At 38.3% G+C, this 14,996-nt stretch overlaps 1 protein-coding gene across 8 annotated transcripts in view; it reads right to left on the bottom strand.

The window, feature by feature from the left end:
* LOC131573782 (hyaluronidase PH-20-like) overlaps nucleotides 1-14,996 on the bottom strand; it is a 36,170-nt gene that overhangs the window by 5,257 nt on the left and 15,917 nt on the right. For 7 of the 8 annotated variants that reach the window (XR_009276241.1, XM_058828016.1, XM_058828022.1 and 4 more), the window contains one exon: nucleotides 783-1,973. Coding sequence is in view for 7 of the 8 variants with exons in the window: in XM_058828016.1 (XP_058683999.1) it covers nucleotides 783-1,751 (969 nt within the window). In the remaining variant the exon portion in view is untranslated. The remainder of the gene's footprint in view (nucleotides 1-782; nucleotides 1,974-14,996) is intronic. The other variant, XM_058828021.1, reaches the window with a different exon arrangement.

Below are 14,996 nucleotides of genomic sequence, written 5' to 3'. Positions count from 1 at the left end.
AAGATTATAGGATTTCAATTATTCATTAGGATCCCAGCAGGGCCCCTGAGAGCACCCCTTACTCCCTGAAAGTATCCACAGAGCTGGGGACAACACTTGCTAATGCTCCTCTAATCTGGAGGACACCAGACAGAACGGCATCACCAGGACTCTAACTTCCCCTTCCTCATGGGCTGGAACACCAAGAAGAGATTCCCCAGAGTGGTGGTATCTCTGATAGGGTGGATGTCTATAAAAATGTGATAGGAAAAGTATAGACAGAACTGCAATAAGATGATTGGATTTTAATCAGAGCCTAACCTTAACTAACCCATGACATGCTGAAATACCATTTTAAAAGCTACTCGAGTACAGCTAAGGACAGAATTTTCTCACTAGCTTTAAACACTTTTTAAGGAAAGAAAGGCCCCATTTCACTTTTATTTTTTTTCTTATAACCTAAAAAGCAGGCAGTGGGTGAGCCCAGTATTACTAATTCTCTTTGCAAGACCTTGCTTGTATATCTTTCCTCTATGTGTGGTAAATATGATTTCTAGTTTTGTGATATTTTGTTACATGTGAGGACAGCTCATAGCATAAAACACTGATAAATATAATGAGAAAGGTTTGAAAATAGATCTCTTAGTGTTCTGTTTAGTCAAATTTCTTTGATGGATTAATTTAAATTTTAGGCAAAATTGTACACTTCTTTCTGATGCAGTATGGTATATTTGCTAAATAAGTGTCACCTGGTAATTTCTTGCCATATAAATTTGAACTTCTTAAAGTCTAACTTCACTCACCTCAGAGAGATACTCCTCATAGACATCTGTGAATACTGGACGTGTATATACAAAAACTGGGAGGGGATGACTAGAATTGGAGACATGGGAAGTTCTAATGGCTTCTTGAACTCTGTTGCGAACAAAGAGTTGAGCATTTCTGGAAGATTTTAAGGCTGTCTCTAGATAGATAGATGGATAAAGTGCTGTGCTTTTCTCCCACAACCAGTTAAGTTCATTATTTCTATCTATTTCAATATCTAAACAGGTTCCTGTATAATTGTGTGGGTTTTGTTTGTAATCATAGTTATAACAGTCTGGATAAAGGTAATATCCCCACAGACGATTTGGTTTAGTTTCTATGCCCAGCTTCAAAGTTTCCAACATAAATGATTTTGCTGCAAATTCAAATTCCATTTTAGCTATAGCTCTGGCTTCAGCTTCTGATAGACTGAGGTCTCTCTGCTGAACTAGCTCAATGGATTCCTGTCTATAAATATCTTTTGATCCCCAGTTCCTTATCCACACAGGTCTCCAGTTTTCCCAGTCAATGACAGCCAATCCAAGTTGTTCATCTGAAGGAATGTAGAACTGGATGTCCTCTTTGGCTTTTTTTAAATGATTCTCCAGCAGTGAGAGTTGAGGGAGTCCTCCATTGAATGCCTCTCCTGTGAATTCATTTTTGTAAGGGTAATAGCCAAGCCTGTCTGGATAGAAGAGAGTGATGTTTTGCCCAATGGATGTCTTTAATGTGCTTCCAATTAGAGGAAAAAAATTCATGTCCAGCTGCACTCCAGTCCTTTGAGTACAAAGTTCTGTAGGAGCATTCCAGATAGAAAGGAAAGGTGAATTAGAAACAAGTGGACGAGCTCTTATGTTCAGAGATGAGCAGCAAGAAACTAGAAGAGTAGCAAACACCACACCAGATGCTACAGGATACATACAGGTGACACAGATGCCAAAACTTTGTATTTGTCTTATAGTTTCCATTGTAGCATGTGCACTGACATTAGGTGCTTCTGTTCAGACAAAAATTAAATGCTCTCTGGGTTCTCAGAAGGTTGGTAGTCTGTGAAAAACTTTACCATACAATATATTTCTTCAGATTAATACCTATTAAGCAATATTTTTTGGGTGTAAAATAGGGGTGTCCTTTTTACAAGGCTCTCTGTCATTTCAGGCTGCAGGAAACTTTTCAACAACTTCTCAGACCTAATGCAGAAAAAGAAGCAAATGTAAAGTAAGAAATTATAAATATTTAATTCCTAACCTTGAAACAAATACCATTTCTGATTTTTAATATATTGTAATGCTTGAATACAATTCCTCTTTGAGGGAAAAGAACAATGTACAATCATAGAGAAATAAACTGTACTATTCCACTGTCAGTTTTACACTTAAAAATTAGATGTGAAAAACCTAGATTTAAAACAGACAGTGGAACACTATTCAGTGGCTAATAGATCAGTGAGTGTGCTCAGAAGCAGTCCTGATTGTGTCAGTTACTGATGTCTGTAAAAATGAGCAGTTTCATAGTGACTTCTCTTAACAGCAATGCATATATAATATTTCTCACCTACGTTAAAATAAAGTTCTAATCTTTCATTTGTTTATTTTACAGAGCCCTTAAAGGAAGATACAAAACAAACCTGGACTGTTTTACACTGGCAAAAAACCAATTGATGGATACTCATTTAAGTCAGTGAGGTATCTGAAATATTGTAGGCACTCTATCTTCTGTCCAGGACTCTTTTAAACAGGCTCAAACACCTGTGTATCACTTTGGTATATAGCCAGCTATATGTTATTTCAGGCCATTTGAGATGTACAATTAAGTGGCCCTGAGTCAAAGTCTGCCCAGGGATGCAGTTCATTAGGAAAGCTGAGGCTGTCCATACACCCACAGTGAGCAGTCACACTTAGTGGTGATAGCCTCAGTACAGGCATCAGCTTTTACATAGAATCCCACTAGCTAAAGCATTCTCTGTGCAGTAACTCCTAAATCTACATTCCTTCTGATTTTGAAATGGTTCAAACCTGAATCCATCACTTTCTGTAGAGGCCTTGTGATGAGGCAGTAGGGAATGTAAGAGTTATATGAGTGTACACAAAAACACAGGGGTAAACATGGGTGAGCCATGGAGTGGCTGACAATGTAAAATCTCTAAGGACAGATTTAAAAAAGAGCAAAGAAGATTTTAGTTTGTATGCACTGAATTCAGCCAGAAGTGGAATCTACAAATCTTTGTATAGAATCAGTGAGTGGACTGAAATCTAAACCTTGAGGCAGATATTTCATCATTCCACAGCTGCTGCTCTGATAACTAGAGAAACCCTGACAAGAATCAGTAGACTTAGGTCATAGATCCGATCACCAGGAAAGGTGTGTCTCTGTTCATTTAAATTGCTTTAAGAGCAGCACCTCATTTGCATGGCATCTGCTTGATGAAACTTGTAGGAAACAAGTCTGCATACATTTCCTGCAGCTGCCCAGAGGTGACAGCAGGAAAAAAAGTCTCCCCTCTGAGCTAAACAATTTTGGCTCTCAGCCTCTCCTCATATGACAAATGCTATAATCCATCTTTGTAGCAATTTGCTAGATTTACTCCAGTATGACCATTGCTTTATTGTACTGGAGAGCTCAGAAGTGGACCCAACACTTCAGATGTTGCATCATCAGTGCTAAATAGAAGGAATAAATACATTTTTTGACATATTGGTGGTGTATACTCTTGTTAGTGTCACCCAAAAGGCTGTTGGTCTTCACGGCTGCAAGGATGCATTACTCAATCCAGTCAACTTTGTAGAGTCTATTCTGCAACTTCATTCCAGCCATTCAGCTCACAAGCCTGTACTGGTGCATGAGGTTATTCCTCTCCAGGTGTAGGGTTGATGTTTTCTTACGTTGAAATTCATGAGGTTCCTGTCAGCCTCTTTCTCCAGTCCGTGGAGGTCTCTCTAAATAGCAGCATGATCCTGTGGCATACCAACCACTCCCAAATCTGGAGTAGCTGTAAGCTTGCCACAGGAGCACCCTTCCCCGTTGTTCAGATAATTAATCAAGATATATATATATATATATTTACATAGTATTGAACCTAGTATGAACCCTTAGTGTACATTACTAGAAACAGGCTTCCAGCTGGACTTTGGTGGGCCTTCAGCTATACATCCTGAACTGATCACAACCCTTTGAGCCTGACAGTTCAGCCAGTTTTCAGTTTCACTGTCTAGTTATCTACCTTGTACTTAATCAGTGAGAACATTACAGGAGACTATGTTGAAAGTCTTGCTAAAATCAAGATCAACAGTATCCAATGCTCTCCCCCTGTCCATCAAGCCAGTCATCTCTTTGTAGAAGGCTGCCAGGTTGGGCAGGCCTAATTTCCTCTTTATTAATCCAGGCTGACTACTTGCAATCACATTCTTCTTCCTAATGTAAATGGTTTCCAAAATTATTTGCTCTCTCAGGGTTTGGGGTGAGGTTGGTCTCACCAGCCTATAGTTCCTTGGATCTCCTTTATTTAACCTTTTTAAGAAAGGAGCTACATTTACTTTCTTCCTTGGAACCTCCCCCAGTCACCGTGACTATTCAAAGATTATCAAGAATGACCTTACAAAGACAGCAGTAGCTTCTACAGCATACACCACTCCTTGCAGGCACATTCCATTATGTCCCATAAATTTGTGTATGTCCAGGCTGCATAAATATTCCTGACCCTGCTTGTCCTTTGCTACTAAATCTCCTGACAGCCCCACACAGCACTAGGCTCACATTTGCCCTTGTCTCTGCTGCTGCTATACCTCTGGAAGCCCTTCATGTTGCCCTTCACACATCTTGCCAGATTCAACTCCAAGTGGGCTCTGGCTTTCTTAACCACATGCAAACAACTCAGATGGTGTTTCTTGTTCACCTGTCCTGCTAGTACCTCATGTGTGCTTCCTTTTCATATCTGACCTTTGCCAGGAGCTTATCCTACTATTTCTTGGTTTCCTGTATGTGGATGTTTTTGAGCTTGGAAAAGGTCATTCTTAAAAATCAGTCAGCTCCTGGACCCTTCTCCCCAGGGCTGTCTCCCAAGGAATTCTTCCAAGCTGATGGCTCTAGATGCCAAAATGTGTTTTTCCTGAAGGCAGTGGTTATGATCTTGCCATTTCCTTTGTTGCCTCTTTTCAAGATCCTGAATTCCACCATCTCATAATCATTAAAGCAAGATCCAGCCTTCACCTTTTCTGTTTGTAACAATGAGGTACACCAGAGCATCTCTCTTCCTGGCTCCTGCATTATCCTAAGTGACACTTACTGAGAGAATACAGATGGAGACTTCCAGGACAAACTTAAAGAATTCTGTACTGAAATTCTGGAGAAATACTTTTTCCAGTTATACAAATACAGCTTATTCAAATTAAATAAATTTTCACACATAACCAGCTGATACACACCAGCATTTGGACAGTGATATTTTATATAATTGGTTTTGTCATAAGAAAGTGGAAAGCCTCAGAAAGAAGCTGTAATATTTTGGCTTTTACTGTTCTTCTGGCTCTGATTATAGGAGATTTCTTGCCCCCATTGAAGTCAGAAAACTACAGAACCTAAATTTTATTATTTGTTCCTGTAAGGTTTTTTTATGAGTGGATTTTAGTAATAGGCTGACTTGATGTAAAGGAAAAGAGGAAAACATTGGTTTGAATATTACATTTACTGGTTTATCTAGAAGTCATTTATTATTGGCTAATCTTGCAAAGTTAAATTTAAATAATTGATGAGAAATGGTTTTCCTCCATATCTTGCTGTGATGTACTCTACTGGGTATGAGTTAACAGATTATTTTATGTAATCGTTTCCAGTTAAAAGGATTGCCTTCATCCCAGCCTAACAATGACAGATCTGATAAATGTCAGTCTCTGATGTTGGCCTAAGTGAGCTGAGTCATAAAGCTGTCTTTCTCCTTGTCAAAAAGCCAATTACTTTACAATACATTAACACTAATTGTTCATGGAATACCTGACTGGAAGTACATATTGATGGAGCTAAGTGCCTTTTGCCTAGGGAAAAAGCTTCGACTTTAGATTTTCCCAAATCTGGCATTTGTAAAGGTTAAGCATTACAGGAAATCATATTCTTTTTCTTGGCTTAATTATTGCATCACTTTTAACAGCATAAACTGGACTGCAGAAACACACATGGTTGAAAGTGCAAGTGTGCTCTTGTGTTTTGGTAACTACACAGTCATAGCTGGGCCATGCTGTATGTCCCTGAAAAGGTGGACTCCACTTGACCAAAGCAGTCTGAAAACAAAAGGTAAAGAAGAATTATACATACCCTTGAACTTCACATAAATCGATGTTTGTTGCCCCAGAAGTGGATGGTGTATTGCATTAAAAAGCATTGGTTATACTGTTTGGCTTAAGTTCAAAACCTGCCACTAAACATTAGAGGAATTCAGCTTTGAGGATTCTTATGAAAATTAGACATAAGTTAATTCAGACTTGATATAATTAGCCATTGCTTAGTCAAGGCAGATCTGGTAACATTAATTAAACTTACGCCAACAAATAATAAGAGTATCTGATATTCTTGTGTTAATAGTGTTAGTTACACTTACTGAATTTCAAGCCAAAGTCTTTAAAATTTTGCACTTTCACTGTTTTTGTTTGAACACATGAAAGCAGGCATGCTCTTCATGACTTCTAAGGCAGAAGGTGAGTGGTACTCAACTGTGCCATCTCGTTGAACAACAGCATGTAAGAACACTTGTGCCAAGATCATCAATGTAGTTATCATTTTAGATTGCAGTTTACATACTTCTCATGTGCTTATTAGCTGTTTCTTTCCTTGCCAACACTATGATTAGCCTTATTAATTAATGGCATAATAACAACAACAACAAAAAAATATATATGTGAAAATTGGCTGGTCTTTATGCCAAAAAAAATATGGATATGGAAGTCAGCATGTAGAACTGCAGTTCTTTATGGGACAGAAGAATCCAGCTCCTTAAATCTATGCATTTAAGTCTTTAAATGCCTGAGGCTGTGGTGTAAGGTATATGGTCAAATATGCTAATAGGACCAGAATATTAAGAATTTATTCCTTATTCTTTTGTTTTCATATGAACACTAGCTACTTCAGTGTAGAAATAAGTCTTGATGTTACAGACAAAATAAGGTATTAGTGTAACTTAAGTTCTCAGTGTGAAAAGTTGCTTTGAATTTTCCTTTATCTGAAGGTTATGAAAATGAAAGGTTGTATAGATGTCTAAGGACTCAATTCTAGCTTCTGTGAAAAGGTCAGCACTGATAAGTCCTAAGGAGAGATAGAACAGACTTCTGAGGAGCAGACTAAGTATATATTAAATTAACTGGTAGCACATTTAAACTTGGAAGAAACCTGAAGGAGAATCCAAAGCATTTCTTAAAGTTACCAACAGTACTGATAAAGCCATACACAGTTTCTCTGAACAGGATTAAATCAACCCACACTTCTGGGAAAGGGCTGAGGTCAACACATGTATTTTTATAGATCAGTGGAAAAGAGTCAATGTGTCTGACGTCTGTCCTGTTCTGTCCTCGCATGCCCCAGTGGTGCTGCTGTGGGAAATGGCCCCGTTCCCTTCCATTCTGCTCTGGAGGGGTCTTTCTTCTGGATGAAGAGGACAGTATTACTGTCACAACTTCAAATTAAACCCTCCTGCTCTTTTCAGAGGTGCATGTTCTGGCTAGAGGTTGTTACAAACAGGTGTCAGAGTCATGAAACAGCCACAGAAGAAAGGGAAGAATAACATTGCAGTTGTATTGCATTCCCCATTTAGGTCATTTTTGCATTCCTTAAAGAGGCAATGACATTCAGCTAATTCAAACACACATGGGTGTTGTGATTACAACATTGATGCACTACAACATAACATTAACATTTGTGAGGAATAGAAAGCTCCACAGAAGGAAAGTCCACCTCTGGAAGCATGAACCATCTGTGCTCCACAGCTGATGGCAGGTTTAACCTGTGAAGGGTGATATTTGCATAGAGGATGTGGCCTCATTGTTACAAGTGCATTAAGCTTCACATTGCTGTAAAGTCAGAGTTTGGCAAACACTGATCTTGACGGTGGTTTTAAAACTCCACCCTCATTTCAGTAGATTCTTCTCAGCTGGGCTGAGGCAACTGTTAATGAGGCCATGTAATGAAGTGTTGAGGTTGAAAATGCCTCAGATGATACAGAGAAGAGGAAGGGGATTTTGTAATTAGGTACGTGAACCAGCAAAACTGGCTAGTTTAGTCAGCATGTCTGATTTAAGAGATGCTTGTCAAACTACACCCCAGTTCTGTGGCTGTCCTTATCATCAAGAACTTCCAAATCATCTCTTTCATCATTGGTTACTCCCATTCCTGAGTTCCATTTCTGAGCACAGGGCAGTGAGTACACGAGGACTTGCAAAAAAACCCTGAAAAACATCTGCCAGCATTCCTGACTGCTGCCTGTGGAAAAAAAATCAAAATATGCCCATGATGAAAAGGTCAGGAACTGAGCGTCCACACTGTAGACAACCCTCCTTAAAAAAAAACCTATGCAAAAGTAGTCAAGCAACTTTTTAATTATCTAAATGAGTTAAATATATGGTTTTAACTAATTTTATTTAAATTAGTTAAACTATAAATTTTTACTAAGCTTACCCAATTATTTTCATAGTCTTATGATGACTGCTGCTGTGTTCCAGAATTACTTTCATGTATTTACTAAAATCTCTATACTTTTCATTCTTTCTTTCTTTCTCTTGCAAGTTTTAATTCTCAATGTTATAAAAATTCTTAATATCATAACAGCCTGTTAATTGATGTTCTGATTTTTTTTTTAGCAAGTTAGCCATTTAAACTATCTGAACAGATTCCCAAGAGTACTTGGAAAAATTTCCTTTGCTGTATTATGTATAAATAGATTTGGCAGAAGTCAGATTTTGTAATGATGCTTTCCATTGCAGAGGAATCAGGGACAAAATAAGGAGTCCATCATGTGTGACTTTGTAAAGTATTCTATCTCTCTAAGATTACCCTGGAAATATTCACTGTCTGCTGAACCTCTAGTATTTTGCAGCAAAACAAGCCCAAACATATTTTCTATAGCAAGAAAAATACATTAGCAGTCAAGATAGAATTTTAAAATTTAATTGTATATTTACCATGAATATAGAGTATTAAATATAGCTAATTAAAGGCAAGAACAACCTGGAAGCATATTTGGATCACTGTACTACACCACTGCTATCCTAACCTAGCATACTGGGAAAATCACAGCCCAGTTTTTAAAAGCATCTAGTTTTCCTTTGGTTTGTTTTTATTCAAATATATTTTTCACTGTATTACACTGAAACCTCTTAAATAATTCTAATTAAATGCCTTCAAAAAATAAAACACAAACAAAAGGCCCAAACCAAATGTTCTTTGGGCTTATCTATTCAGCCTCTTCTTTGTTCTCACTAGTCCTTGAAGTAGGAAGTCAAATTTTCATAGTCATTGAATGGTTTGAGTTAGGAGGGACCTTTAAAGGTCACCTGGTCCAACACCCACTAGGAATATCACTTAAGATGCTCAGTGTCATATTTTCTGCGGGATCATGTATTCCAGCATAATTTTAAATTCTTTTGGACAGCAATATTTACAAAGGGCTCTAGTGTAGATCACTGTGCACGTTGCAGTACAAGAACAGGCTTCCTAAGCACTTCGCTAGATCTTCTCAGGGAGCTCTTCCAAACAAGACAATACCTACAAATGTACAGACAGTATCAAAGGTGGCACATAACACAGAAGATTATAATCCGCTATTAGTAATGATCATCATTGTAATTTCTCTCTCCTTGCCTCCTTTGGGCTCAGTTCTCTATGGATATAACTTTTCCCTAGTCTCTCAGCCTCCTTTGGGGTGAATTCCTCTGGGATCCTCCCTCATGGGGAGTTCCATTTATCTCAGTTCTTTATTATTTGAAGTAAACTCTCGAGCTCGTTTGAATCTTGTTTCTCGTGTTTATTGAAGGATCCTTACAAAACTTAACAGGTCTCTCCAGGCTGGTCACAAGGTTAATCTTTGCAATTTGGCACATTTCTTTCTTCTCATGGTACAAACAAGGCTTTGTGGCACACTTTGTGTCTGATGCACAAAATGGCCCTGAACTACGCAGTTCTTTTATCTTTATACTTATTTTTACTCAATTAACAATAGACACGTATATTATTTTTCTTAATGACTCAATGACCCATCACCTCTGTGATGCACTGTGGCATTTTCTATCCAATCACTTACTATTACCTAAAAACTTCTAGGAGAAGAACCTAAAGAAGAAAGAAGAAGGGACAAGGGACAACACCCTAAATCTTCCATGTTGTCTCTTGTTCTCTAAACTAACTTTTTCACCCAGTGATTTAAAAAACTTTCTAATTTACACACTTACACTTTTAGCTTTTTCTATCTAACTTCAACATTTGTTTTCATGTATCACCATGAAAACATGCTCATGAATTTCATATTATATGAAATTCAGTGTTTTTTTAGATCTTATAACTAAGTATCAGAAATAAGGGCACACACTCTGTATTCCAGACTCCAACAATCATAACCCTTATGAATATGATTTTGAAAATCGCATCCGAATACAACTGAATGAATCTGAACCAAACATAAAAATATACATTCTTGCCTTCTAAGCCAACATGCAGCACAGAAATAACTGAAGTACATCTCTATACAAAGCAGGTATCATTTCACAATTGTGTTAAAAATATATTTCCCCTTAAAGAAACTATTACCCTAATCTAGGATTTATGAAAGAAGTAAAAATATCTACACCCTACAAAAGTAACTGTGCCTTTGGAAGATGTGAGATTGCTCTGGAGAAGAGAACAGGACAGACTTTTGCATAATCCTGGGAAGTATTGCAGTATTCTAGATTCTAGGTTCTAGACACAGAACTCGGGGTTCTAGACTAGGTTCGGGTTCTAGACTCGGAACTTGGGGTTCTAGGTTCGGGTTCTAGGGTTCTAGACTCGGATTTTGGGGTTCTAGGTTCGGGTTCTAGGGTTCTAGACTCGGGTTCTAGACTCGGAACTTGGGTTCTAGGTTCGTGTTCTAGGGTTCTAGACTCGGGTTCTAGACTCGGAACTTGGGTTCTAGGTTCGGGTTCTAGGGTTCTAGACTCGGATTTTGGGGTTCTAGGTTCGGGTTCTAGGGTTCTAGGTTCGGGTTCTAGACTCGGAACTTGGGTTCTAGGTTCGTGTTCTAGGGTTCTAGACTCGGGTTCTAGACTCGGAACTTGGGTTCTAGGTTCGGGTTCTGGGGTTCTAGACTCGGATTTTGGGGTTCTAGGTTCGGGTTCTAGGGTTCTAGGTTCGGGTTCTAGACTCGGAACTTGGGTTCTAGGTTCGGGTTCTAGACTCGGAACTTGGGGTTCCAGGTTCGGGTTCTAGGGTTCTAGACTCGGATTTTGTATCTGTATCTGAAACTGAGTCACAAAATTGTGCTGTCCTTTTTAGAAAAAATAGAACTTTCAAGAAACATGACAGTGGCATTCCCTTTCAAACATAACGGAGCAGAAACACCCCTGGGGTAAATGAAACTTGCATGGATGAAGTTGTTCATGGATGTTCTGCAGCCACACTCTATAGAGTGTGTTGCTAGAGCAACAGTAGGTGGGGGTAGAAGGAGGAGGGGTCCTCAAAATGAATTACTTGTGGAAATAAATATGTATTATTAACCTCATACCAGTTTATACATTAACATATGTCTTCACAGTGTGCAATTTCAAGTTCTCTTCTGCAATACCTGAAGGCTCTCTCTTTTTAATCTTCCTCTCCTGAGACTGTAATTCATTCCATATTCCTTTCTCCCACGATAACATATAAATAAATACAATTTGACAAAATATGGAACTGCAGTAAAGAAATAAACCTTGTCTCAAGAATAATTTCTCTTTTGTATTGTGTTCTTTTTCACCTGCTGCTCCTTCACAGCTCTCAGGTAGCTTTTTGTTATTTTGATAAATCCACTAATACCGAGGAGCCGGTCTAATTGCCACCCATCCCTGGAGATAAGTGGGAAGATGGGTAAACAGATGTCAAAGTCTCCAAACAAAATGAGTACAAAGCTATGCAGAAAACCGGTGATCTATTAAGGAGGCATTAGCATTATCGAGCATTGTTTTGGGAAACGGGTATGCAGAGAATTAACTGCTCAACTGAAAAGAAGAAAGGAGTGCAGTTGGGCTTGCCTGAGGGAGAACATTAGCATAACCCTTGGAGAAAGCCTAAGGAAAAGGATTTACAGCACAGGAACTGAAAGCAAGGGCTTGTGGCTCTGAGCTGAGGAAATGAGTTCTTTTTGTCTGGGCTTGCCACTGGTTAGGGCGGCAAAGTTGGTGCTTTCTCTACGGGACACCTGACCCACCACCCCATCTTCTTCTGAGACAAGCTGCAAACCCTCACAAACTGACTAAACAGCAAAACTGAGAAACACGATGATGTCTATTGGCTTTAAAAGACCTTAACATCTAAAGTGTTGAAAGAGTGAGTTTGGACCACTTGCCAAAGGGAACTGGGACTTGGACAGCGTGGCAGCCAAGCCTGGTTCTCCCTGCCCACATCCTCACTCCCTCTCAGATTTTCCCTCTTGGGAGGCTTTAGTGGATATCCATGCCAGCCCTCACCTGTGTGAGATTGGCCAGCATGTGCTCCACTGCTTACATGCAACTCTGACTCAAACCTCTTGCCTCAGATATTTTGTGGGTTGTCTTGCCTGCCTGTGGCTTCTTGTGAAAAATAATTATTACACTGCAGCATATCATTTACCTGAGTAGAAAGGCTGAAAACATGCAGGTGTCTTTCACCCCAGTTAGAAGCATTCACTTTGGAGAAGTAACTTCATATTAAATTTTCCCAGGCATATGTTTATACCAATAAACTTTAGATTCCTAAAGAAACAGAAATCCCTATTAGCATACTCTCCTCTGTAAAGGAAACCTATTCCCACCCCCTAAGAAAAGGTATCTAGACTAAGGACTTAACCTAAAAAGCTTGAAACAAGACTTATTTAAAATAAGGTTTTGGCAATTTTGTTTTTCTGAAGAGAGATTTTACTCCATACCTCCGACAACTATATATGTGCAGTTAATAAGTAATTGTTTTGCGTGTGTAATAGCTCAATGAGTCACTGGCATTTAAAAAAGTAAGTTAAAATACACTGAGAGAGAAACAGCTGATAGTGTCACATACAGTTCAGTGTGTGTAACACAGGTAAGTGGTTGTTCCACCTCACGACTCCTGACAATCTTTCTGGAAAGTCCTATCAGATTTTAGCTTCCCACTGCGAGATTTGAATTCAAAAATAGTAAAAATTTAAAAAGCATAAAAATAATCAGTAAATACTCACCTCAATGATTCCACAGGTCAGGACTTGCTGAAATGAATGAACAGGTGAGTGGACAAAATTACCCTTGTCTAGAAAGGCAGGGCTCTGGCCCAGCCAATTGGGATTTGTCATTTGCTGAAAGCCTTAGCATAATTATAGGGTAGTCGATGAAAAGTGTCTCTTGACACAGCTCATTGCTGTTAAGGAGTACAAAAACAGATTACTTGTGAGAGGTCTTGCACCATATTCTGTAGTTTACTGAGGAAATTCTTTGAAACAGTTCCTTTTTCCCAAAAAAGGAAATACAGTTGGACTTCCATTTTGCTTTTCAATGTAGCAGGGATATTTCCAATGGAGGTAAAAAAAATGGGGTGGGGAAAGCAAAACCAAGTTCTGCTTTGCCAAAATCTAGAATACCCCCAGGTGATACATTCACACAAAGTGTGAAACAAGGTCACAGAAAAGCTCCTGTGCTGGAGAACAGATACCAAGATTGCTGTGCTTGGAGATCACTGAGCTGAGTGCTGTGTTGGACCTTCTGATTGCTCTCACAGGGATTCAGGCAGAACCCTTGGAGCTTTGTAATTAAACAACCAAGTGCTCTCTGTCATTAAACTCCCAGCTCTGATTATGCTCACACAGCACTTTGGGTTGGTTGAGGGCTTCCCATACCAAAGGCAGACAGTGCCACACATTTGAGTCCTTTTGAGCTGTGGACCATCCATTGTACTTTCAATACTGCAATTTACTTTCAATATTGCCATTTAAAAACTATTTTTTGTTTTCCCTGGCATAAAAACAATTTTGTCTTTGGAATCAATTTCAGTTTCAAGACAGTCATTTCTATATTGAAAGGTTTTTTTCTCATTTTAGATGTTTTCTATGTGTAACATTTTCACCAAGTTCTTGGTAACTTTGTAACATGTCCTCCTTAAATGTATATAATGATAAATCCCCCAAAATATAAAATAATTAAAATATTCAGCTATCTACTTTTTTCTTAAAAGGTCAACTATAGAACAACAATTTTAAATATTTATTTTAGAAAAAATTGTTTAAAAATTAATTTATAAGACTATTCTAAAATTATGAGAAAAGATATTCTGAAGCAGCTTGCTATGATGAAGAAAGAAGATAGAATAGAACTTTTCTGGTTATACATTTTCACATTATCTCTCTTCAGTAATGTGCTAGTATATCTGTAACTCTTATTTTACATAAGAACTTTAAATCAATAATTTTTGGTAAAAGTTAAGAAAAAAAGTTAAAATAAAGTTTTGGAATTTTCAAATTCAGTGCTAAAACATTTTTTAGTCTTTGTTGAATTCTTCCACCTGCTATTTTTTACTGGAAAATAGGCAGTCAGCTTCATGTGTCAGAAAAACAAGGAAAATAAGATAAACAGTAATTAAACTATGTAGGTCAAGTTACTGCTGAGAGACTCACGGTAGCTGTTGCTGTTTCAGCCCAAGCCATGTACTACAAGGCTTTACCACTTCATAAGTGGCATGTTTTTCTTTCCTGTAACACTGCATCTTTATGATGCAGGATCCATTCCACAACATTCTTACAGTCAGCAATCCCACCCAGCATCTTTAACACCCATCTTCTGGTCTAGCCTTCACTTCCCTAGTTAAATAGGAATTTCCTCACAGAATAAGCCATCTCTTGCTGGGTGCAGTATTAAATAATAAAAGGAAATACTTTGCAGCTTATGAATGAACCATTGAATCATTACTGTAACATGGTGGAAGTGATGGTCCAGAATAGAATAAAGCTAAGGAACCTGAGGAGTTACAAAAATGGGTCTGCAGAGATATGGGAAACAAAAAGAGGTGCAGAA

This window comes from Poecile atricapillus, chromosome Z (genome assembly GCF_030490865.1).
Source record: "Poecile atricapillus isolate bPoeAtr1 chromosome Z, bPoeAtr1.hap1, whole genome shotgun sequence".
NCBI lineage: Eukaryota > Metazoa > Chordata > Aves > Passeriformes > Paridae > Poecile > Poecile atricapillus.
The sequence above is the reverse complement of the archived record's forward strand: the minus strand, read 5'-3'. Positions and strand labels throughout refer to the sequence as shown.